We start from the raw sequence: 25,253 nt of genomic DNA, 5'->3' as shown, positions 1-25,253 counted from the left end.
GCTCGGTTTTAAGCGTTCCCCTGCCCTCTCGTGGCACAGACGAGAAAAAGTCCAAGGAAATGGTGGAGTCACCACCCCTGCGGGCGTTCGGGGAGAGGTTGGACGCGGTGCTTGGGGACACGGTGCAGCGGGTGACTGCTGGCAGGGCGATGGTTGGACCAGGTGATCTTGGAGGGCTTTTCCAACCCTAATGATTCTGTGATTGTATGAAATACACGTGTCTGCAGGGGCAGGAACCAACTGACACGCCCGGGGCGAGCAGGCAATGCACGCGGGGTGTTTCCGTAGGGCCCTTCCCCGTGACAGGGGGCGGGCCCCCCCGCGGAAGCCATTTCGGGAGCCGCCCCCACCTCGCGAGAGCTCGGCGCCATCTCGCGCGGCCCGCTGAGCGCGCGGTTTTTGGTCTCGCGAGGCGGGCGGCGCGCGGCGGAGCCGGTGCAGGGCGCGCCATGCCGGCACGGAGCGCGGGCGGCAGCGGCGGTGGGCGCCGGGACGGCACCGGGGCGGGGCGGGCAGGGTCCGGGTGGGACGGGGCGGGCAGGGCCGGGCCCCGCGGTAACCGTGCCCCGCGGTAACCGTGCCGTCGTTGCAGAGTCGCCGGGAGCCGAGATGGGCGAGCAGGCGGTGATCACGCCGGCCATGCTGGCGGAGGAGGAGCAGCTGGAGGCGGCGGGGCTGGAGAAGGAGCGGCAGATGCTGGAGAAGGTGAGCGGGGAGCGGGGGCAGCCGCCTGCCTGCCGGCTGGGTGTGTGTGGAGCAGCCCCCGGGAGGTGAAGCCTCCCTAGCACATCTGGCACGGTCACGGCTGTGTCTCGTATTTTTCCTGCGCTGGGTGTTTGCGAGTGCTGGTGTTACGAGTCTGTTTTGGGGAGACAGCCCGAAAACAGGGTGCTTCGGCACTGCTGGCACAAATCATCACGGTACCAGCGTGCCAGAAATAAAAGGCACTGTACTTCAGCCATAAGGCAATGTAAGTGTGGAAGAACACGCATCCCAAATGCTCTCCTGAGATTTTTTCCAAGAAGCTAATGCTGCTACTCAAAACACCTGAGAAATCCCCCCCCCCATCTTTCCACATTATTCTTTTTGCTCAACCATCTGCCTTTGTACTGAACAGCCCACAGGAGAATGGTAGCTGCAGGTTGAAATGTTACTTTAGGGACATGAAAAATACAGCTTCTAAGGCCCAGAACCAATTTCATCTCCTATTTCTGTCTTTACTGAAAAAAGATTTTCGTTTACTAAGTACATTTTCAGGCTGCAACATTGTGATTCTGTGGTTAGAAAGTATTACTTTATTTATTACTTCATTCTCCCAGAAGTCTCATAGTCATCTTTCTTGCAGACAATAACTCATGATAGAGCCTGGCTGAACTTTTCTTCAGGTATTCCTTGATCTGCCTTGGAACTGAAAATCTGATGGCAATCCTTTTGGAGAATCCTTTTGGAGATAAGGAGGAAACTCGTGTAGAGTAAACATCTCATTGCACAGGAAATATTGAGAAAAGGACAACTTACTTTCTTTCACAACCAGCCACTTAGGTGTCATAGCTGTAATATGATACTGCTTTGTATTTCCTTTTTATGTTGTTGTGGTGGAGGTGGTTGAGTTTTTTTGCCACTCACTATTCTTTCAATTTCCTAAGGATCTGCAGAGCTTACCTCTAACAAGGGTGTTGTTCCTGTGTTTCTACCATGCCTTCACTCTGTGCTCAGGGGTCTGCCGGACCAAGGGAGATTACCCATGTCACTGAACTTGGGCTTACTGGCATCCTGGGGACAGTTGATATTTTTGAAGCTCCTGTTTTGTTTCTTTTTTTATGTTTGTCACTTCTGCAATCCCCTTGCCAGGTGACTTGTGCAGTTCAACAAATGAGTCACTTGCTCTTTTTGTGGTCTAAGAGCAAAATACCACAATGCAAATATTTGAGAATGTAGAGTAATGAAAAATGAGTGGCAGTTTTGCCATAGTCCATATAACAGGTATAAAAACAACCTTGTTGAGGCTTGGAGGTTCCTTCAAAGGATGAAGTCCTTCAGATAAAGTAATTAACGGAAAGAAGCTGGGTTCCACACCAACAGGAATTGAGTAATACCACCTCAATGAATGAAGTACTTCAGTTTCACTTATATTGCTTCTTGGCATTGCCATCAAGGGTTGGTTTTCCTGGACTCAGGTACATTCTGCCTGAAGGAAAATACCTGGAATGAGGAGAGCAGTAGCAAACAAAACCTTTATGGAGAATTTGCAAGAAGGTCACATAGCCCCCAAGGAACACTTGGAGATACATCTTCCGCTCACAAACAAATAGAGAGATTGCTACTTACAAGGATGACATGGCGTACCATTAGTGGAAAAGGGTGATTTTTGGGATGAAGAAACACTGATTTTTTTGCAGTTTCTCATCTCAGTCAGCTAATACCTCTTTTTGCTACTTATTAATCTATTTAGTTCCAGAAAATTCTCTTGCTTTTCTGTCTCTGTGTGCCCTTCCCCCAGTGTTCCTTCGGAAGGCAATGGCACAGATAAGCATCTTGTAAAGCTCTGCATCTTGTGTTTCCTGGGTTTCTTTTGGAGATGCTAATTTATACCTTTTCACTTCCTTGACATCTCCATCTAACAGGCAAGTCTCCACCTAACAGGCAATTTATTTTATGTGACGGCTGCAGGGTGAACGCTCTTTTACTTTTTGGAGAAGTCTTGATCAATTACACAGTTTTGACTAATTCAACAGGTATCCTGTTTTAAAAATAGTGGCAATTCAAGCACTTGGATTTTGTAAGTAAAACAAAGAGAAGTTGCTGTTTTCACACTGGGAATTCACTTGGCCACTGTAAATCAAGCACTAATGACTTTGTAGCCACCTGAATATCTTGCTAATGAAAAACTACCTGTGTGCAGATGGTATACAGAAGTGTCCCAGTTACTACTTAGGAAACTGCTGAATTTTTTTTTAACCCAGATTTTACAGGCTATGAATAAACTTAGATTTCCTTGTAACTCTAAATCTACAAATCAGAGATGAGACTTCTTTAAGCCCTTGAATGCTTTGTGCTGTTGCACTGGAAGCAGGTATATTCTGCAGAGCTGTTTACATGTGCAAGTGAATCTGTCCCTCAGTTACACTGATCTTGCAGCAAGTGCTTCATAGAGAGATATGTATGGGTCAGTACATCCATGAATTATAAATGTATAATGACTCAAAGAGTAAAAGCTTGCACAGGTGTGAGACGATTGTGATTATCCTCTAAAAGAACCCTTTCTTATGTGTAAGGCATTAAATTTGAAGCATCTTTAAATACTTGACCTCTTTTTGTGTTGGCCAGGCTCGCACTTCTTGGGACAGGGAGTCAAGTGATATGCGGTATAAGAGGCTTCAGCATTTGCTTGAAAAAAGCAACATTTACTCAAAGTTCTTGCTAACCAAAATGGAACAGCAGCAACTGGAGGTAAGTGTATTCTCTGTGGTGGGGATTCTTAAGATGAACTGTCACCTGCTTTTTTGCTTCAGTTCTGCTGAGAAGCTACGGAAGGTACTGCCCTGGAATGAGGTGGTGCTTTACGTAATACTCAGAGTTTGTCCTATAAATTTATATACAAATCAGTCTGGAAAGAGCATGAATTTTAATCACAGTATAAAGGTAGTGGTGATGTCTTTACAATTTTTCTGTTGGCCTGAGAGATAAGACAAAATTTAAGGAAACTAGAAAATCTGTAAGGAGGACAGAAGGATGCAAAGAATTGACATGTAGAAGTTGTGCAGCCTGGTTTTGTTGATTACTGAAGGCTGAGGATGAGGCTTGTCTTCAGGATGATAATGTAGGACAAACATAAATTACAGTGATCTCAGACCATGCTGTTCCCAAACAAGAGCTTCCATGAAATGATTTTGTGTTCTGCTTTTTAAATCTATGAGTTGCTGAGTTCACATCTGGCTTTGTCTTTACTTTCTTAATCGTCCTTGTACGTACAAACTTGTGAGAATTTGAGCCTGAGGGAGGAAGAATCTCAAGAAAAGATTCAGGATAATCACGTGCTCAGAAAAGTGATACTTGACAAGCTGCAGAAACATCCTTTCTAAAATACTTCTCTAGTGTCTACTGTCAGCTCAAATTCATGATTACTACAATGATAGAATGCCTATTTCAATATTAAGTTTTACTGCTCCATCTGATAGTTATAAAGGTTCCTTATCTTTCTTTTTCCCCAAAGTCCTTTTGCTTTCAGCAAGTAAAAATAATAGATGAAATGAAAATCTTAGATTCTTAAAGATATGAAAGCATTTCTTCCTTAAAGGCATTGTAGGCTACTTACATTGCATTCTGTTTGACAGTGAACACAAGTGGTAACTCGTAGAAGTTAAAGAGAAGATACACACATGGAAAACTTGCTGTAGTAAATGTGATCTCTACAGGAGTTTGCAATTGGGTATATTTTTGTTGGCATCTTCTTAAATTACTGTATTTGAAAATGTTTAAAGTAGTCACTGACAAGCAATTCAGAGCAGCTGCACTTACATGCCCAAGTTCTGTTTTATGATTTTTAACAATGTCAGCATAGAGGCTTTTACTGAGACTGCTAAAACACTCCAAGTCTGTAGAGTACACAGCAGTCTACATTACCAATGTAATCTGCATCTGTTTTTATTTCTATAATGGATAGTTCTCTTGTGAGTGTCATTTAAATACAAGAAACGTGTCTTTTTGTTTGTTTTTTCAGGAACAGAGAAGGAAAGAGAAGTTAGAAAAAAAGAGAGAGATGATGTTAAAATCTGCAAAGGTGAGATTAACTAGAGGTTTTACGCAACTTTTCTTTGCTATAAGTCTGTCAAATTGCCATGTCAATTTTGATCATCTGGTCAAGGTAGCTAAAGTTAGACTTACCCAGCATTTGACTTGCAGTAAGATCTATTGTACCATATTTTTAACCATAGTAAGACTGTTTAAATCTACTCAAAAATCACATAGCATGACAGTCCTACTAAGGAGACTTTTCTGACTAATTGGGCCCTCAGTATAATAAGGACCTATTATATTACAGCATGTCCAGCATGTCCCGTAAGGATGATCAGAGGGCTGGAGCACCTCTCTTTTGAAGACAGGCTGAGACAATTGCAGTTGTTGTTGAGCCTGGAGAAGAGAGCCCTAAGATGTACTAGCCTGGAGAAGAAAAGGCTCCAGGGAGATGTGGAGTTGTCTTATAGGCCCCCTTTAGGTACTAGAAGATAGCTGGTGAAGGACTCTTTGTCAGGGAGTATAGTGATAGGACAAGGAGTAGTGGCTTTAAACTAAAAAGTGTGGGTTTAGATTAGATATAAGGGAGAAATTGCTTACTATGAGGGTGGTGAGTCACTGGCACAGGTTCCCCGTAGAAGCTGTGGATGCCCCGTCCCTGGAAGTTCTTAAGGTCAGGTTGGATGTGGCATTCAGCAACCTGGTCTAGGGGGAGGCCCCCCTGCCCATGGCAGGGGGGTTGGAGTTAGATGATCTTTAAGGTCCCTTCCAACCCAAACCATTCTGTGATTCTGTAACTTTCATTCAAGGAAATTTGGATTTGCCTTGTGGGGGTTGCCTTTTAGTTGATTTTTTTTTTTATGAATGATTGCTCATCTTATTCAGTAGGCTAAGTGCTGGCATACCAAATAAAGCAAGGTTGAAAAAGATAAACAATAACTACTTCTGCTATACTTTTTATAAATTACATAATACTAAGTCTTTCAAAAAGATTTCCAAGACAATGCTTGAAGTTGGATTGCATATTTCTCTCATTTGTGCCATGATAGTTAGACATGCATGAGATGATGATCATCTTCCTATATTTATTTTCTAGGGTCAAAGTCCAGCGGATGGCAAAGAGGAGAAATCAGGTAAAGTATTAGGTTCTGCCTTCAGTTAGTACGTACTGGTGTTTTCAGTTTCTTTCACATTTGATGTGTTGTATAAACTCAAATGTTATCTTATAGCTGCAAAAAAGAAGAGAGGAAGAGAAGACGGAACATACAACATCTCAGAAATTATGTCCAAAGAGGTAGGCTGTATTTGTAAATGGACTTGTTTGGGTTTTTGTCACTCAAATTTTAACTGGTGAGACTATCACTGTGTGACATCTGTATTTTGGAGCAATGCATTCTTATATGTTATTGTCAGAAATTATTGTCTGACAGCCAACAGTAGCCTACCTATAAGGTATGACTTCCTCCCAGCAAAATTCTATATAATAAGCAGTGTTGTCGGACCTGTAGAATCCAAATGCTTTTCTTAAATTTTTGGGGAGGCAAGCTGTGAAGATGTATTAATTTATCTTTTGTGATCGAAATACATTTGCTGTTGTGTTGCCTTCTTACAGTCACATATGTTAGATGATGTATGGAAATTTGCTTCAAGTATGTAAATGCTCTTCAATTAAAAGATTTCTTGAAATACAAATTGTAGTAGCCTTTAAAGTTGAAAAGCACATACGTGTAATTTTTTTTTTTTCTTGCAGGAAATCTTATCAGTGGCAAAAAAAAGTAAAGTGGAAAATCAAGTATGTTGTCAACGTGTTCTTATGGTTTGTGTGTTAAGCCAAAAGGGAGTGAGGACATTTTATACTTGATAGCATACCTTTAAACTTTTCTTGTAAATAAATATCTTTTAGCTATGTATTGTAGTTCTGAGTTAGTAGTTTTAAAGCATGGTGCAAGTAAATGCACTTAAACACCTATTCTTATATAACAGGTGAAAACTTCTGAATTTTACTGTAGTTTTCAAAAATGAAGGAAATAATTTACTAAAGAAATGCTTGTGCTAGTATATAAGACCTTACTTAAGATGCAGCCATTTTTAAGCATTTAAATTGTGGAGACAAAAGGTGTGGCCTTTTTTGCTTCTACTGTGGCTTAAGAACTACAAGCACAGTACTATATACTACTTTCTAATATTATCTAGAATCCACTTACAGAAAAGAAATTGCTGCATTAAATGTCAGCCTCTTGGCAATGTTTTACGTCTGCTTGCTTTCATGGGTAGAATAGCCTAATTGTTCTGGAAGCTATCACTGCTCTTCAGTTCCAAAGGAGTAAAGGATGCCAGTAAGGTATTGAAATTTTGCATGGTTACTTCTGCTTTTGTGGTGATACTAATCCTAAAAATAAATTTTACTCTTTCATTGACAGTTACTCAGTCTTTGTGTCAGGGGCTCACTTGTTTTGCTACATAATAACAGGCTGGCAGAAATTTACCACAAGTTTCAGCACCTGGCATAAGTGTGTCTTAGATGGGTTTTGTTAAAGTATGCCACTTGTCACATGTTCCTTGAACTTTCCTCTATAGGATGAAAGCTCTTCTGATAACCTGTGTCCAGAAGACCTGCAGAAAAATGGAGACTCAAATAGTGTCATTAAGGATAGATTGTGTCAAGCCGTACGACACAGTGCCAAGCAATTCCTTGATCCAGTACGGAAATTTAATGGACAACCAGTGCCCTTTCAACAGCCAAAGATTTTTACTGGAGGTGTCATGAGGTGGTACCAGGTGGAAGGCATGGAGTGGCTAAGGGTAAGGAGCAATTGTTTACAAAATTGAATGTGTTGCTGACTGGAGACGGAAACAAAGGGGAAGAGACACTAGAAATTTTTGGTTATATAACACCAGATTCTTATATAATGAAAAAAGTTGCCAATCCACAAATAGAAAGTTACAAACCCAAATATCCTCCCCACCCTGTAAAGACTTCTATAAGACTTCTTCTTGGTTGGTATTCTCCACCTTTCCGTTCTCCATCTATTTTCACGTTCAACTCAACTGTCCTTTCAGTCTCTTCTTATAAGTGCTTTGTGAAAGCAGTAGGTCTATGTATACTTAACTTGAGGGACAGTCTTACTGTTTTTCCTCTTTCAAGGACTTGAATACCTGGCCTGCAAAGTGAGTATTTTAAACACCTAACACAAATAAGCTTTCAATTCTCTCTGCATTATGGACTCTTAACTAGTGGTATTAGCATAATGTCTTTAAATTGTTTTGTCTTTAACATTTGATTTCAAAAGCCAGTGAAACTTACGTATGTGGGCATTTCTCTTATTATATTTTTCCCCTTTTCTTCCTTGCAAGCCATATTAGAACAGCTTTTTTTGTTGTTGTCAGAATCATGCATAACTAACTTTTCTTCTGCTGATGATCTATTTCCTTTTTTATCTCTTTCTTGCTCCCTCAAGCATGTATATCCTGTTTTAACAGGCTTAAATTCATCTCACAAGTGAGTGCCACTAAACCCACTCATTCTGTTCTGTCTCTGGGAGGTGCCTGAGGAAGGCTGGCCTGTTCTGGGGGAATAAACAGCTTCTGTTGTTGGACCATCACTCATAACCTTTAAGAACAGTAGATTGAATAGTCAAAGGGCGCTTCCTTTCTGTTCTGTTGTGAGAAGTTGCTCTGTGACTTGTTGAAATAGGCAGTGTCTGTACAAATAATTTTTGCCAGAACAGCAGGCAGTGTTGGTCAGGTATTGCACCTTTTTCCTATGCTGAAGTAGCCATGGCTATAAAAGCTACTTGAAAAGATAAAACTGAAACACAGTAACTTGGTCTTTTGGAAATAGAAATTATGGGAATAATTTAGAATCAGGACGAGTAAAAGTCAGAGTATTGTGAGGTATATTTGCTGTTGAAGTACTTTTGATATAACGATAATTCACATCCTTTCCTTTGATAGTGTTCTTTTTTTTTCCTCCTAGTCAGGCAATTAACTTGCTCAAAGCACATTACCCTACATATGACAGTCTGGGGTTTACAAGATGCTGGTGTTTTATTTTCATCATGGAGAAATCTTATTCACCTCCAATATAGAATGTGCCCAGTAGAGAGTTTCCACAGATGTTACATTCCTATGGATGTTTGTTGTTCCTAAGGTGTGATAGTTAATCGATGCTTATGTATTTTTCTTTGTGTGTGCAGATGCTTTGGGAAAATGGTATCAACGGCATTTTAGCTGATGAAATGGGGTTGGGGAAGACAATCCAGTGTATTGCAACAATAGCACTGATGGTGGAGCGAGGAGTCCCTGGTCCCTTCTTAGTATGTGGTCCTTTGTCTACTCTTCCAAATTGGATGTCTGAATTCAAAAGATTTACTCCAGAGGTAAGAGAAACAAAGGTTTTTCTTCCTCGGGTCTAACAGAACTATTTTTTAAAATTCCTACCTCGGTTCTTAGTTTTAATTATTTGCATCAAAACATTCTCTATATAGAACATCAAGTTAACTATAGTTCTTTATGTTGTTAGCACACGGTATGCTATGTCTTACTATGTATTTACAGCCTTCTTGTAACTAAGCTAATTATTTCTATTACCTGTGAGGTTTGCTGTTTTAAGTGAGCTTAATTCAACTGACTTCAAAGTCTTATTTCTTTCAGATTCCGATAATGCTGTATCATGGAGCTCAGCAGGAACGTCGTAAACTGGTTCGAAAAATTCATGTGCGACAAGGATCACTGCAAATCCATCCTGTGGTCATTACTTCCTTTGAAATCGCAATGCGAGACAGAAATGCCCTGCAGGTATCTACGATCTACTGAAAATCCTGTGACAGGTGGAATGCTGCCTCATCACTAATGGCAGTGCTTTTCCTACATGCTGCTTTTTCAATGAGTGTTATACTGCAGCAGCTATGTTGGCATTCAGTTCTGCTGTGATATGTTTCTTTGGTAGAAATGGCTCTTTTTTTTTTTATTGAGAAATTCTTCAAATCTTTTCTTCTGTTTTAAAAAGTGAAGCAAGCAGATCATTACAACACAGTTGTAATTAACATATTACAGCTTTTTCCCCATTATCTCTCTAGGTAATGGAAGGGAGACACTTGGAGAAAAGTTTTCCTTTTTATATAAGTAACAGAGTTAATATTAGAGTGGTTGCTTCAGTGAGAAGAGCTTCTTGTAGAAGTTTTCACTGTAATCATCAAAACTAAATGCAGTCATTGTGAAGCATAAACTGTTTGGACTCTGCTCTTCCAGTCTGACAAAGTGAGAAACAAGCAAATTAGAATCTTTCTAATGGTCAAGATCAGGCAGTCTTACTAGTGCTGCTCATTGGGCACATTTTGATGGAATGAGCTAAGATCTACTGAAATATTGTTTCTTGTTTGTAGAACTGCTTTTGGAAATACCTGATAGTAGATGAAGGTCACAGGATTAAAAATATGAACTGCCGCCTTATCAGAGAATTGAAACGATTTAATGCAGACAATAAACTGCTGTTGACTGGTACCCCCCTGCAAAACAACTTGGCAGAACTTTGGTCGTTGCTTAACTTCCTGTTGCCAGATGTGTTTGATGATTTGAAAAGGTGAGTTGCAGTCTGGTTAAGAAAGAATGATTCCTCTTTGTTCTGTTTGGGCATTATTCTTACTCTTTAATAATTAAACTTCTATCAGCCTTTAAAGAGTTCTTTTATGATATGGTTGTAATTTGGTATAATCATCTGGTTATAAAGACTTTGAAATGTGTGTTGTCTTCACGCTAGTAGTTTCAGAAAGGAAGGAAGTAATTGTCAGCTCCATGGGTAGTGGAAATTCAATTCTGAACTAAGACATGGGCACTGGGGGGAGACGGGAGATGGTTGTCTGATCATAAGTGTCTGGAGTTGCTTGAGATTTTGTAAGGTGTTACAGACAGTTGTGTGAGGCTGTCAAACATAGGACCCATGGGAGACTGACACTTTCATGAAGCAGTACAGGGAGGTCAGGAACATTGCCAAAACCAGTCAAATTTGAATTTAGTCAAAATTTGGAAAAAAGCTACAGACTACGTTGAATATAATTGATCATAGTGAATATTCAAACTAATACAGGTATTTTTATTGATTGATTTTAAAATCTCAAGCATGTGAATTGACGGGTATATTTCAGAAATGTCTCTTGTTCACCCTTTGTACGTGATAGATACCAGTGCTTTGTTTCCTTAAGTCACAGGATGAGAAGAAAAATAGCATAGTTATATAAGGAAGGAGAATCATAGCTATGAAACAAGCTATTCCTTTTTTTGTTTTGTTTTTATAGTTTTGAATCATGGTTTGACATTACCAGCATTACAGAAACTGCCGAAGACATCATTGCTAAAGAAAGGGAGCAAAACATCTTGCATATGCTACATCAGGTTTTCATTTTTTTGTGTTATTTTTTCATGGTTTATTTCTGACATTGACCATTATTATGAAGTGTACCAAAATCTTGTTTGTGGATCTGACTTCTGATCCTGAGGCTTTTATTGTGGCACTTCTACACTTAGGTATCTCCTTTTTTTTCCTCCAATATTTAAGGCGTTTATAAATGCTGAAAGGAACAATGTACTTCTTTGATAAAGACTCTTTTTTGTTCTTGGAACTGAACTGAGTTCAGTTAAACTTAATTGCTGTTGCTTACTTCAGTCTGCCAAAAGATTTAATTTGTATATTGAACTTGTGGAAATATAACTTTGAGAGAACTTATGCAGCTCTGAGGTGTTGAACAGAAAGCCTTTTAACAAACTAGTTTTATAACTTGCTTCTCTTCAAAGGCAAAACAAAGCTAACATTCAAAATGTTTTTTAAGGAGTGGTGGAGGGGAAAGTAAGTGCTTTCAAAACACATTTTCCCATTGAAGCTGATGGTGTGAGATGCGATTTATGTTTTTTAGATATGATTGTTGATGGCAACTTATATATTGCTTTTAAAGGTTTATGGCTATCCTGGAATAAGTTGAAGAAATATAACAAGCAAAATGAGCTAATTTGTAATAAGATTACTTTCATTTATGAAAATTATTTGAAAGGCCTGCAACCCTTATTAAAGACAATTTTTAACATGTCCATAGACGTGGGGTTTTGTTTTTCTTTTAACACACATGACCAGTATGTGTGTAAAAGTTTTGGAGCAGGCATCTCTATTTAAAAATGAAGCGTGGAGCTCTGCAGATTACATCCCTTAGTTTAAATTGTAAAAATAATGTTTTATTAGTAAACTTATTTGTGTGTCTTTTCTTTTAACTAGCCCTGTTGAGAGCTTTGAGTAATTATAACACAACTGCTCAACGTTTCAGATTCTGACGCCTTTCTTATTGAGAAGACTGAAATCCGATGTTGCTCTTGAGGTTCCTCCCAAACGAGAAGTTGTGGTATATGCGCCCCTGGCAAAGAAGCAAGAAACATTCTATACTGCTATTGTAAATCGCACCATTAGGAAACTGCTTGGAAATAACGAGGTATCTACTGATACGGGTGTTATAAATGCGCTTGCTAGTAATGGTTTATAAGCAAAACCACGCTGACATTGCTTCATTACTAGTGTAACCAAAATGTTGTTTGCTTACATTTTGAGTCTGACCCTTTCAGCGTTTCAGTAACAGTTGATGTGACTGGCCTCTGTGGTCACAGAACTGGTAATACATGAGTGTTAGTGTGCTTTTGGTTGCTTGTAGCTTAGTGGAAAAAGACAGTTTTAATTGAACTGACAGTTTCTGCAGTGAAATCAGTATGGTACTAATGCAGCTTTTAAAAAATGAGCAGAAGCTTTCAAGATCTACAATTAAAGACCTTTAGAGTTCGGACCACTCTTTCTGCTTAACAAAATTTACAGCTGCAGAAACTAAGTATTAGATGGAGCATGTTGCTGAGACCTCTCTTCAGGATTGAAAATTCTTGAGTCTGCACAGGCCTTTGAATTTGGAGCTATCTGCTGTTGATGACAATGCTGTTTCCCACAGGAAGAAGTAATAGAGTTGAGTCCAACAGGCCGACCAAAACGCCGTAGTCGAAAACTGGTTGATTATTGTGAAGAACATAATGGTTCACCTGATGACTTGGAAAAATTGATCAGCAAAATGCAAGAGGAAGTGGAAAAAGAGAGGTACCTGCTATAAAAGAATATCTTTTTTTGTTGTACTGAGTATTGTCCTCTTAAGATTCCTTCAGAGCTTTGCTTATATGATTTTACTGCTCAATTCTTGCACCCTTTGCGAAGTTCAGGTAAAACTTTTGTCTATGTTGTTCAGTTACATTTGTGTCAGCTGTATCTTTCATTGGCTCAATGATAGGACAAGGGATAACATCGGTGTATTAATTACAGTTAACTCCCAGACTTTTGCAGAGTTCCTCAGGAATACTTGAAGCTAAGTTTGGGCTCAGGACTGGAGTAAAGGGATAACTGATTTACTTGCTAAGTTTTATGAAATAAAAACTTAGATTAAAACTTAAGTTTAAACTGAGAGCTAGAACCCAAATAGCCAGTATGGTTACTGCTGTGTTTGTGGCGTGCAGCTCACTTACTGCTTGGTGATTATGATCAAAATGGAGGACCAAGACTGAGGGTGCTGAGTAATCCTGAGTTTGACAAGATCTGTTGGTGGCTCTAAATTGGTTGGAACTCCTTTGGGCAGAAGGAAAGCCAGGATTGGTCTTAAATTACAGGGCTGAACTGTATTTATTTTGTTAGATTTTTAGTCCAGTGTACTCTGAAAGAATGGGTATTAAATATTTGCTTGTGTTAGTGTTATGACATGCATGGTTCCCTTATGCTGGATATAGTTCTTAGGTTTGGAAAGAGCAAAAGAGCTGTAGTAGAATCCTGTAGTGTGTTATGTGGCTGAACTGGGATAGGCCAAGAGCTGATTTTGGAGTAGTTCACGTACTGTTCAGTGGGAGATATGACAGTTTCAGAGTTCCCTTTTCTGTTCCATTTTTTTGCTTCTGATTACGACTTTACCATCCTTCTGTATTTTAAACCAATAGTGGCAAACTCTAGTGCCTTTAGTGTCAAGCATGACACTAAAGGAAGTCTTCTCTGGTAATAGCTTTATTAACTGTGAGGAGTTTAAAAGAAGTTTGACACAGCATGTGAATCTTGCTTTCTATTTTATTTATTATTCTGGGGAGGGGGTGTGTATTTTTTCTGTAACACTTTCTATACTAATAAGATGGCACGTCTTTCAAGGCCGGTGGTAGAAGTGAGCATGCCCATGGATTCAGAGGTGAACCTTAAACTACAGAATATTATGATGTTACTGAGGAAATGCTGTAATCACCCCTATCTTATTGAATACCCATTGGACCCTGCTACGCAACAATTCAAGGTACGTATATTAAAAGGATTAGAAGAGGAATTATTCTAGGCATTTAGAAGCAATAGATCATGAGCTGACAGCAGTTAGGAATGACCTTTACAATGTATTTACATATGCCTCCCTACTGAATTCCAGCATGTGACTGAATCATTATTTGAAGCAGCAGTTGCAAAGAGCAGTTCAAGCTTCTGTGTCTTTAGCCTCTGTAGTAAGCAATACTGTGGTGTTCTCCATTATGAAGGCGCTCATCTGCTGGAAGCAAGTTATTGAGCTAAAACAATAGCTGGCTTCTGCTTATTCAAGCTATTTTAGGGTCTGCCTTAAGCTGTCCTCAAAAAGGCTTATTTTCCAAACTAAAAATGCTGATGTTTGTGAACTGTTCATGATGTAGACTGTAAACACTGCAAAAGGTATGATGGCAGTTTTTAAGAGTGAGGTGCTAAGGGCAGACAAGTACAAGAGGATCGTCTACTTTGGTTTACAGCATCAGATCTATGCCTTGAAAGGGAGAAAGTCCAATGGAAGTACATCATAAAGACCAGTTGGCAGTTTAATCTAGACAAGGCAATTGGTAATATAGGAAAATGGAAAGTACTTTGAGTTAAAGGAAAGCTCAATCAACTTGAAGTTGCTTTGTTTGTACACTTCTAAATGAAGTTTGTAGCCCCTTGTAGGCATGTTTCCTGCTTGGTGTGTGGTTAACAGATTTGGCTGCACTGTGGAGAAAACTGTTAAAGTTTATCAATGCAAGGTCAGTGCATAAAAGAAGGTAACACCATGCTAGCATGTAGAAAACAGATTGTTTCACACTTGCAGGAGCTAGTACCTGTAGCTTGTTCAGCTAGTGCTTCCTTGTCTCCAGCAGGTGGAAGCCTCATGCATGAATTACCACTGATATAAGCTGGGAAAGAAACTACTTTTCCATGTGAAGAGAGAAACCTTCATGACTTTTTTCCTTCCAGAAATGGGATGAAAGTTAATTCATCTAAAAAAATATTTGGGCATATAAAACAGTGGGGTTTGATTTAATTTCATCATGATTTAACTGATTTGGCTTACTTTGCAATTTGTCAATTTCAATATTATGGCTTTTAGTTAAAAGGATTTTACAAGTTTATTTCAGTAAGCATTTGTTGATGCTTCTGAATGATGAAAGCCTTTGACATCCTTCCTTCTAATGTACAACTGCTTCTCCCCTTTTTCCCCCTCTTCTAAGGTTGATGAAGATTTAGTAAAGAATTCAGGCAAGTTCCTTCTCTTGGACCGGATGCTTCCAGAATTGAAAAAGAGAGGACATAAGGTAAAACCAATTTTTCTTTTTGGCACAGTTGTCTCTTGATGACCAAAAATGGTACTAAGGAATCTTCTTGGTTTTTTTTAGGTCTTGTTGTTCTCACAAATGACTCTAATGCTTGACATCTTGATGGATTACTGCTATTTGAGAGACTTCAAATTTAGTCGATTGGATGGGTCTATGTCTTACTCAGACAGAGAAGAAAATGTAAGTACATGCTCATGTCCTTTGAGCCTGTTACCAAATTGTGCCTGTTAATGTGACATTGGAATGAGACTTTGCACAGCATTTAGTCTTCAACAGGCAACAGACATCTGTGTTGAAAACTGATGTTCTTGCTGCTGCTTTAAAAACTGCAGTTGAGAAACACTGAAGTAGTGAAATACGTTACCAAACAACATCCTGGTATGCCTAGAATGATGAATGCTTGTGTTGGGTTTGTCTGAGCTGGAGCCACCTTTTCCCTGGAGCAGCCCACACGGTGCTGTGCTCTGCACTCATAGCTGGAACAACACTGGTATCACTCCCGTGTTGTGTCTATTGCTGCATAGTGCTGGCACAGCATCAGGACTTCTTCCAAGTCCCCAAGAGCCAGCAGGCTGGGGGTGGGTGAGTGATGGGGAGGGGACATCGCCAGGGCAGCTGACCTAAGCCAACCAAAGGGATATCCCATAACGCCTGATGTCACACTCAGCAATAAAAAAGGGAGGCTCTCGTGGAGGAGTGGTCTGTTCCTCCTGAACAACCACTACACGTTTTGAGGCCCTGCTTCCCAGGATGTGGCCAAACATCGCTCGTTGATGGGAAGTAGAGAATAATTGTTTTTCCCTCTCTCTGTGCTTCTGCGCAGACTTACTTTTTCTTTTGTTTCTTTCTCTCCCCATTCCCTTTCCCTTTAATTAAACCTTTCTCATCTCAAACCTCAAGTTCTCTGTGTTGTATTTTCTCCCCCTTCCTCTTTGAGGAGAGGGGGAGTGAGAGAGCGGTTGTGGTGGAGCTCGGCTGCCCACCTGAGTAAAACCACCACAATGCTCATGTATTCTTGTTGCCCAGATGTAAAGTATGCAATTTATGCAGATTGCAACAGGTGCTAATCCCAGTGTTACCCCTGGCCCTATTGTTTCCTAGTGTCCAGGGTGTTATACCAGTGTCTGTGGGAGTGTGCTGCAAGTCTAACACCAAATAGGTGTTAGAGTAGATAAGAATAGATTTCCAGGAAGTGGTGTTGTGTACCTAGGTGCACACTTGTAACTTCAGCCTGAAAGTAAACATGGATTCATTACAGTGTAATCCTTTGTTCTTGCATGCTTGTAATGAAAAGATGACAGAATACCTTACTGTTGAGGCACGTATTTGTCATGAAGGGCAGCCACATAGGGTGGTTTTGGAAAAGCTTTGAGGATTTGCAGGGATATGAAAAAGCAATACATACAGAGTGTGGAAGAAGAACACAGAACATATCTAGGCGATGTGCTGCAACTGCAGCACGATCTTGCAAGTATGTACCAGTATTTATGCAGATAAGGAAAAACAGTGACTTGCTGATCATCTAGCTCAAACTGCTTTTGTTTGCACTGTTTTTTCTCTGCCACAACGTGGCTGAGGATAGCCACACCCCTCAACATTTAAGTTACTATTGTTAAAAATGATTCTGAAAGACAGAAGGCTAACTAGCAATGTGACTTACATGAAGCAGGTAAAATTTTGTGCTGCTGGTTTCTAGGCATTTTTAGGAGTTGATTACGCAGTTATGTGGTTGTAAATTGTCAGCAAATAGAATGTGAATGGCTTTTGGAGAGTATGAATTTCGTACTGTTCCATACTGTTTTGTGATCTGACATGCACACTTTTACTCCGTATTGCTGCTTTTCACCTCCTCACAAATTTTCATCCTATGATGTGGTTGAAACTTTTGAAAAGAGGCATTCTGTGCCTTGCTTTTGGACGTTTGATTGTTGTAGGGGAGTTAAAAGAAATAAAAAAATCAATGTAGAAGTGTACAGCTGTAAAAATCTGAAGAAATCAGGTGTTTACATGCTTGAGCAAGGAGAACCTTATTCCCTTCCAATGAAAACTCCCAGCAGGGTATGCATAGCTCAGTTGAGAAAGAACAGCCTCTCAGGGTAACAAGAGGTGAGTTGGAACATTACTTCATTTAGTAATATGTATCCAGCAAACCGTGCTTTGGAGGAAGAGTCACTTGGAGATCAGCTTCTGTATTCTACAAAATGATTTGGAAGCTAGAGGGAATCTTGGTGTAAAATGAAACCTGAGTGCAGATAGACCCAATGCAGGCCCAAGAGGTACAAGAGAAGTTCAAAGTAGCGCATGCATCCGAGCACATATATTTGATAGAGAAAATGTAACCAGAACATGCCTGCTAATATGTCTGTATTTTGAAGTTGAGATGTTGTGTTTCATTCGTGGGTTAAGAATTGCATATGGTACTTCCTCTTATGAGAAGACATGCAGTTACATCCATCTTCTGTCTCCTGCGACTTTTATTATTTTTTCCCTTCATTGAAGTATCTGTGTTAAGCATGATATTTTTTTGTCTGTTAGGTTTTTTAGTATACAGTTAAAATGTCTTGGCATTAGGTTCCCACTGTTTCAGCTGCATAAACAGCAACGGGTGGCTCAAGAAAGCCATGGGAGCAATGGATAAGTGCAGCACGTTTTAAAGGTGCTGGTCTGGTCCAATTTGATTCTTTTCCTCTCTGTTCCTGGCTTCAGTGCCTACCACAGAGTGGTGTAGGTGCAGAACAAGAGAACAGATTTAACTGCTCGTAGACCTGGTAGGAGTTCTAATGGTGCTTGGAAGGATCTTGCTATGAAAGTAGGTTAGATGCTGAGTAGAAGTTGAGAAAGTTGTTCTTAGTTTTGAAATAAGAAAAGGAGATATACAAGGAGGCTGGAAGTTAGAGTCAAGATGGCATCAGAATTTTAGATTGCTCTGGATGGTAGATTACGTGGGGGTAAATGTGACTGGGATTATGTTACTGTAGTTATCTGCACTCTGTGTTGGACAGCTCGTTGACTAACATTGACTAAAATTGGCAGATAAGAAAATACAGTTGTTTTACTTCTTGCTCTTGCCCCGTCCCAGATGCACATAATGTCTCTTAAAACTTTAGTTTGCCTCTGGCAGCATGTGTTATATTCTACCTGTTTACATTTTAAATTACAGACGTGGATTTTTTTTTTTAAATAAAATGTTGGATATGTTTTGTTTGATCAATCTGCTGTTTTGTAATAGTCTTATTCTCTTCCAGATGCATCGATTTAATAATGACCCTGAAGTCTTCCTGTTCTTAGTGAGTACAAGAGCTGGAGGCTTGGGCATTAACCTAACTGCGGCAGATACAGTTATCATATACGATAGTGACTGGGTATGTTGACAGACTCTACCTAATGATGTCGTAAAATGCTTTCTTTACGGATGCTTTCAATAATTGTTTAGTAAGCCATTATGGTGTGGGGCACTTTGTTATTTAATGATGTGTTACATAATGACAATATAAGCCATGTATGCTACCATGTTATACGTTAAATATACAGCCTGATTTGAAAATAGCTTCTCAAACAATGTTAGAGCTGGTTTGCAAAACCAGCATGTTTGTCCCCTGGGTTATACCAAAAGTAGGAGCATTTTTTGGTTTCTGTTACTATTTTATTTGCATTTCTTTTTTTCTAAGATATTATTTGTAATTTGAATGTAACAACAACCTTGGCTAAATTTTCGATACAAAAAAAGTTAATTTGTTGAAAACTGCAGCATATAATGGAGAAGCAGTCAAGCTAGCTGGGTTGCTTTGGCTGTGCAGCTATACCAGCAGAGCTTGGCACGGGCATGTTTTAAGAGCGAAGAGATGTACGGTTTTATTATACAATAGCTGCCCTGATGTTTGCTTCAGCTGTGACTCAGCTCACTGACTGAAAATGCTGCCTGTGGTAGCATTTAAAAAGCTGCACTGTTAACTTTTCTCTAACTTGGTTTTCTTATCTCCTCAGAACCCCCAGTCGGACTTGCAGGCCCAAGACAGGTGTCATAGAATTGGCCAGACAAAACCAGTGGTTGTCTATCGTCTTGTGACAGCAAACACAATTGATCAGAAGATTGTGGAGAGAGCTGCTGCCAAGAGGAAGTTGGAGAAGCTGATTATCCACAAAAGTTAGTATCCTCTTATGCCTTCCATTAAGCATGTGTTGCTTCTTCAAATCTTGGAGACATCTACTCTGTTTTGAGACTCTTCAGTATTTTTTCCTCAAACACGAATAGCTTCATCCTTCCAACAATGGCTGTACAAAACTGCTCCTCAAAATGTGTTCTTAGACGTATTACAGATAACTTCTACAGCAAATTAAAGGAAAGCACTTGTATTATTTCAGGGGTTACCATGTTATTAATACTACTTTACTGGTAGGTAATTTAGAAAAAAAAAAAGTGATGGGATGTTGAGCCTGCCTGGAATAAATAAAAGTAAAAACAGGCAATGAGGGAGTACAGCTCTGGGGCTTGTTAGCAGCTTGTCAGCAAGATGATACTTTGTTCAACCCAAATGTTTTAGAATTCTAGGATGGAAAATGTCAAGGCTGGGAGTAAGTGACAAGTCTGAGCTGACTGTCTTTTTTCTTATGACCAAATTAAATGAATCAGAATATAAATGGAAAAGCAGACAAAAATTGCCATATTGCTTGCAGTTTAGCTTATAACAATTCTTCATCTGAAGCAGTAGGCTTACCTAATTATATTTAAAGCTGTGTTTAATGATACGAAGTTTATCAATAGGTTTTCTAGCTGCACTAGCAAACTTGCTTGAATAGGGAGCATTCCATTAAAATTGGTAAAATAAGCAGGGACTATATGAAGCTGGTTTCTGGGAGTTCCTAGTGAATGTGGCTGAGACTGCAAGTCTTAGACCTGTAAAATCACTAGAAAATTTCAGAATCCTTTCTGCATCTGTCTTCCTAAACTTAAGAATTGTCTGTTATAACCACAGTAGAATAAGCCCTCTTCTGGGGCAATTGCTGAATGGCACCATAGTCCTCTTTTTTGTGTCTGTGTTTGCAGAACAATGGTGATTCTTGTGTTCTAGATCATCTAGCTGGTCATACTAAAGTGTCTTTAAAAAATGTTTGGGGTAAAGCTTCTCTTTTGGGGTAAATTTGTTTTGTTTAAGTTCTGTAGGAATCCTGCTCTGCTTCTGTAGCATACTCTGCGTTATATTTGGATGCTAGCTTGCTATAGCATTTTCCAAACAGTAAGCTCAGTTGGGGAGGGAAAAAAAATCTTGCAACCTCTGACAATACATGTAATTAGCTGTGTATTAAACTTGTAGGATTTAAAAACGTCTTGTAGTATATAAAGGGGAAAAAAAATACCACAATGTTTTGGAAAGGCAGAAGGGGGGCAGAAAGGCCACACCTGCAACTGTCTACTGCACGGTGTTTGTCATGACTAAGCTGTGGATTGTTTGGATGATGTTGGCTAATGGTTCAGTACTTCCTTTGTCCTAGCCTTTTTGTAACTGCTGTCTTCATGTGACTGTTAGGATTGCCATCTGACTTTTCTCTAGAGGAGCTAATGCCATCAGCCCACAAAGCAGATGGACTCAAACATTTAGATGACTGCCATATGCTAAAGTAGCAGTGGGAACTAGGACTAGGCAGTGTACAGGAAGGAAACTGAGCAGCAAGGGTTGTGTCTTTGGTTTTGCAGCGAGTTGAATGTTTATCTGGCTAGCTTTTGGTGAAGCCTGTCGGTAGGAATGTTCCCTGCAGGAGCCTTTGGGGCTCATTCAGTAATTGTAAAGGTGATGTAATGTATCCTGTAATTCTGAATACTTAGAAGTTATCAGAAATTGAGGAATAAATGAGGAAGTAATATCATAAAGTCTGCATGTCTGTCAGACCTTTCTATGGTGTCAACTATGTAGGGTGTACAGTACAAGTACCAGACCTGAAGGATTGAAATATATTGCAAAGCTGTGTTTCTGTTGAGCTCAGCACTATGTTGTGCCTTCTGTCTTGTTTCTGTTTTCTTATAGAAAGATGCCTAGGTAACTGTGTGAGAACCAGCACGATTTTAGTTAACTTAGTAGATGTTAGACTAAGATGAAGTGATGCACATAAACTCTAATTTATGTTATGTGCATTTCCTGTAGCTTTCTCTATGTCACTACTACAGCCGAAGATCTGTACAGCCGTATAGTTTGTGAAACTCTGAAAACTTATCCAAATGAGTAAAGGGAGAAATTCCATCACTACCAATGTGGGATGTGACCTGGGTCCTGTGTGTCACAGCAGGAGAGAAATTGTATAGCCCTAACCTCTCTGGAACTCTCATTTGATTTGCACTTTGCTGAGAAACAGCTAGTCCTTGGAGGAAGATGGGGAGAGGTGTGGGAAGGTATTCTGAGACCAAGACACAGGAAACAACAGCAGTAAGGCTGATAAAAGGGTATGAGGGAGACTTGCTATGAAATGGGTACATGTGTTAATAAAAACTGGGGAAGCACGGGACAGTAGGCCTTGCCGTGCACAGACCGAGCTTAGCTTCATCCATGCTTAGATTTAGCAAGGTAATAAATAATCTTGTATAACTTTTTGAATGTTGGTGCTGACATTGTGATAACTGTTAGGTTGGTTTCTTGAAGAAACTATGCTATCAGATGTATTTTGTCATTTCTGTAAAATTATTAAATTGAAGGAGTTCCTACAGTGGAACAACATTATCCTTCTTATATTTCCTGTCTTGTGGTTAATGCTGCTTACTTTGTTCCAACCAGCTTACATTACAAAGCGAACAAACTTCAGCACCTACCATCTAACTTTATTTGCAATCTTTTTACTGTAAGTAGAACTAATGGCTTTTCTGCTCTGTGTGTGTGTGCATGGTGAATTGGTGTTTCAGTCAGTTTTCTGCATACTACAGCTAGAAGGTGAAAGGCCTGCATGTAAACTTCTCGTGCACCTCTGTTTTTTTGACCAGTTAGCCTATTAGCTTAAGGTGTGTTTAGTTCAGGGCTGAAACAATGAAACATAGCATTAGCCTTGATATGCAAAAGTAGATTTGTTCCATCTGTGCCTAGAATTGTTGTAACAGTTTATGGAATTTTTCTGTCTCCACTTAAAATTTCTACTTTCTACAGATCAGTTTAAAGGTGGCAAATCTGGCCTAGCACAGTCAAAGAGCTGTCTGGACCCTCAGGAATTACTAGAATTACTGAAATCCAGAGACTATGAAAGGTATGTAAAATTTTACTTTTTTTGTTGACCATTAAGTCTGTAACTTGCAGCTTGCAAGCAGCTGTCAATAGTTCTCATGTTTTACAAAGTGGGTCTTCAGAGTGAAAAGAATGTCCTAGGGATTCTGCTATGTGCAAAACTGACTTCTGTGCTTCATTAACTCTTACGCACTTTTATCTGTATTGAGAGAGTGTTTCTTCTTCAACAGAGAGGTTAAAGGATCTAAAGAAAAAGTAATCAGTGATAAAGACCTTGAGTTACTCTTGGATAGAAGCGATCTTATTGGTAAGTCAGAATTCTCATCCATCTCTTATGTTAAACAGTAAATAATATTTTTAAGATTCTTTATATGTAGAAAATAGTCAGTTTCACTTCCCCACAACTGTTGTACATGTGAAGAAAGACACTTTGGCCCCAAGGCTGATGTTTCCAATAGGATCTGCTGAAGAGGATGACTTTGACAAAAGTATTCCAGAAAACCTCATTCATGCATAGTGTGCCCCAAGCATACATACTGTAAAGGAAAAGCAGATGTTTTGCAAAGAAATTTTCCCTGCAAGTTGCTGTAATTGGTCAAAGTAGAAGTCATTCTCAGGAAAAAAAAGCTTATTTCAGCAAACCTATTTGAAAACCTATTTTGATACTTTCGTAATTCAAAATATAGCCTAGTAAAACTTAAAGGAGAAAAAACTAAACTTAGAGGGTTACCATGCCTCGTCCGTAGATCAAATATTTTTTTGGGGGGAAAAAAAATTCAGTTGTCTGTTTTTGTAAATAGACCAGACAAAGATACTATAAAAACCTTAATTCTACTGAGAAATTGTTTAGAGGAACTTCTAGTTTCTCTAAACATTAGATAGAAGATGATGAAGGAAATAAAGGAGAGATGAGACTCCAAACATAGATACAGAAGAAAAAACAGTCATTATAGAATTAATAAATAATTCGTAGGTAGTCTTAAATACATATGGTATGTGAATTTTGAGTAAAATAACTTGCCTGAGGAGAAGAGAACAGTTACTACACTTGGAAATTTCTCCTGGTTTATCTAAAGAATATTTCAATGTACTGTTGATATAGAAATGGTTCGTGATGTGCTGACACAATATAATCCATTTTTATCTTTACAAGTTCCAGCTATGAAATAATCAGATTTGTCCTTTCAGGTTGGAAAAGGTGTCATTTTTTTGTGGTGTTATTAGCAGGCATCATATTTTATAATGGTTGCTTCTTTTTTCTTATCCACTGTAAGCAGAATTTGATACACAACTGTAAAATATTTTCAAGCACGAACTTTTAGTTGCTGAGTGGTTATGAAGGAGCAAAATGATCTATCAACTTGATTTTCAAATCCAGATGAAATAAGAGTATATATGACTTTTCACTTTGCATTGCTGAACTTGAAAAGAAAGGTTGCAGACAATTCACCTATTGGTTGTTTTTTTTAAATTCTAGATCAAATGAAAACTCCTGAAGCAATTAAGAAGGAAAAAGTGGGTGTCTTCAAGGTCTTGGAGGAATCATCGGATTCCAATGCAGAATGTGTCTTTTAATGTGCAAATGGCCTGTTGTCTTACATGACAAACATGACTGACATCAGCTCTCAGAGATGTCATTATACGTACTGATCCTTTATGCTGACTCTTCATGGCCTTTTTCAAATCCCCCAGTTCTTTCAAAGAATGTTAACATGTTCTAAAGTGTAATGCTTGTTATAGTTTCATGTTTGTAGATTTGTTAGCCTCTGATAAAGGATTAAGAGAATGAGCGTGTTTCACATTTTCAGCTAGCTTTTGTGATCAGTGATAAAAACTGGCAAACTTGTGTAAAATCTTCCTGTGGAAGTCCTAAAACACTTTTTTTTTTTTTTTTAAATACGGTGTTACGATTTTATTTGGAAGGGAAAGAGCATATGCCTTTGTTACAGCTTCTGTTTTGTTTTTTTTTTAACTTCTGCAAATTATTTTGATAAATAAATAAATGTCTGGTTTGTCCGAAGCATTGCAGGTTTTTTGACATGGATACCACCTAGGCTTTGCTTATTTAAAAATCTTATTATTCACTTTTTCTCTATTCGTGTAACCCTTTAGCCCATTTCACACATCAAAATAACACCCAACTATAATAAACCTCTAAAATGAGGGAGCTAAGAGTACCCAAACAAAACTGTAAGGTTTCCTGCTGCAGACAGCAATTATCTATTGACTGGCCTCTAAAGTATGTAGAGGGAGCTCTGGGTACTGGAAAGAGGAGAATGTGTGGATATGTGGAAGACCAAGGACTAACTCTCGGCAAGGGTCAGTCTGAGACTATACTGGGGCAGAAAAGACAGGAATTCAAATTCCAAATCAGCGGGAAGCCTGGTTTTATTCCAGGAGTGACAGGAGGGGAAGTAGATAATAAAGCAGGTGAAGTATATAACTAATTGCATATCTATCCTCTAACAGACAGCTGCAGGCAATATTTTTCAACATGGGCATCAGCTTTTAAACTGTATTATGCTTTGTGAAATGTCTTTTAGGCTTAATGGGAAATGGCAGTTATGGCATTGCAGCTGGAGCTGTCACAATTACAGTTACACTAGTTATACTAAGGCATGGGTAATGTTTCAGAATAAACTACTTAATTCATCAAACTATTGGAAACTA

The 25,253-nt window shown here is 39.2% G+C and overlaps 1 protein-coding gene across 1 annotated transcript; it reads left to right on the top strand.

Moving 5' to 3' along the window:
- The first annotated feature begins 324 nt into the window (after positions 1–324).
- On the top strand, positions 325–25,253 carry HELLS (helicase, lymphoid specific). Its single transcript, XM_027460887.3, has 22 exons — positions 325–480; positions 593–705; positions 3,328–3,450; positions 4,721–4,780; positions 5,831–5,867; positions 5,964–6,028; positions 6,485–6,526; positions 7,312–7,536; positions 8,931–9,113; positions 9,388–9,531; positions 10,119–10,315; positions 11,028–11,124; positions 12,045–12,206; positions 12,708–12,850; positions 13,934–14,072; positions 15,280–15,363; positions 15,445–15,564; positions 18,630–18,746; positions 19,369–19,528; positions 22,509–22,605; positions 22,814–22,890; positions 24,061–25,253. The coding sequence occupies exons 1-22, from the start codon at positions 450–452 to the stop codon at positions 24,156–24,158; spliced, it is 2,514 nt and encodes an 837-aa protein (XP_027316688.1). The 5' UTR covers positions 325–449; the 3' UTR covers positions 24,159–25,253.

The sequence above is a fragment of the Anas platyrhynchos genome, chromosome 6 (assembly GCF_047663525.1).
Source record: "Anas platyrhynchos isolate ZD024472 breed Pekin duck chromosome 6, IASCAAS_PekinDuck_T2T, whole genome shotgun sequence".
Taxonomy (NCBI): Eukaryota; Metazoa; Chordata; class Aves; order Anseriformes; family Anatidae; genus Anas; species Anas platyrhynchos.
Note: the sequence above shows the minus strand (reverse complement) of the source record. Positions and strands in the feature narration are given on the sequence as shown.

What these genes read in the sequence shown, in the direction of transcription:
- HELLS (XM_027460887.3), top strand. Translation starts at nt 450, where the DNA reads ATGCCGGCACGGAGCGCGGGCGGCAGCGGCG. An exon ending in TGGAACAGCAGCAACTGGAG is followed by an intron (nt 3,451 to 4,720) that starts GTAAGTGTATTC and finishes TTGTTTTTTCAG; the next exon opens with GAACAGAGAAGGAAAGAGAA. An exon ending in TCATATACGATAGTGACTGG is followed by an intron (nt 18,747 to 19,368) that starts GTATGTTGACAG and finishes TTATCTCCTCAG; the next exon opens with AACCCCCAGTCGGACTTGCA.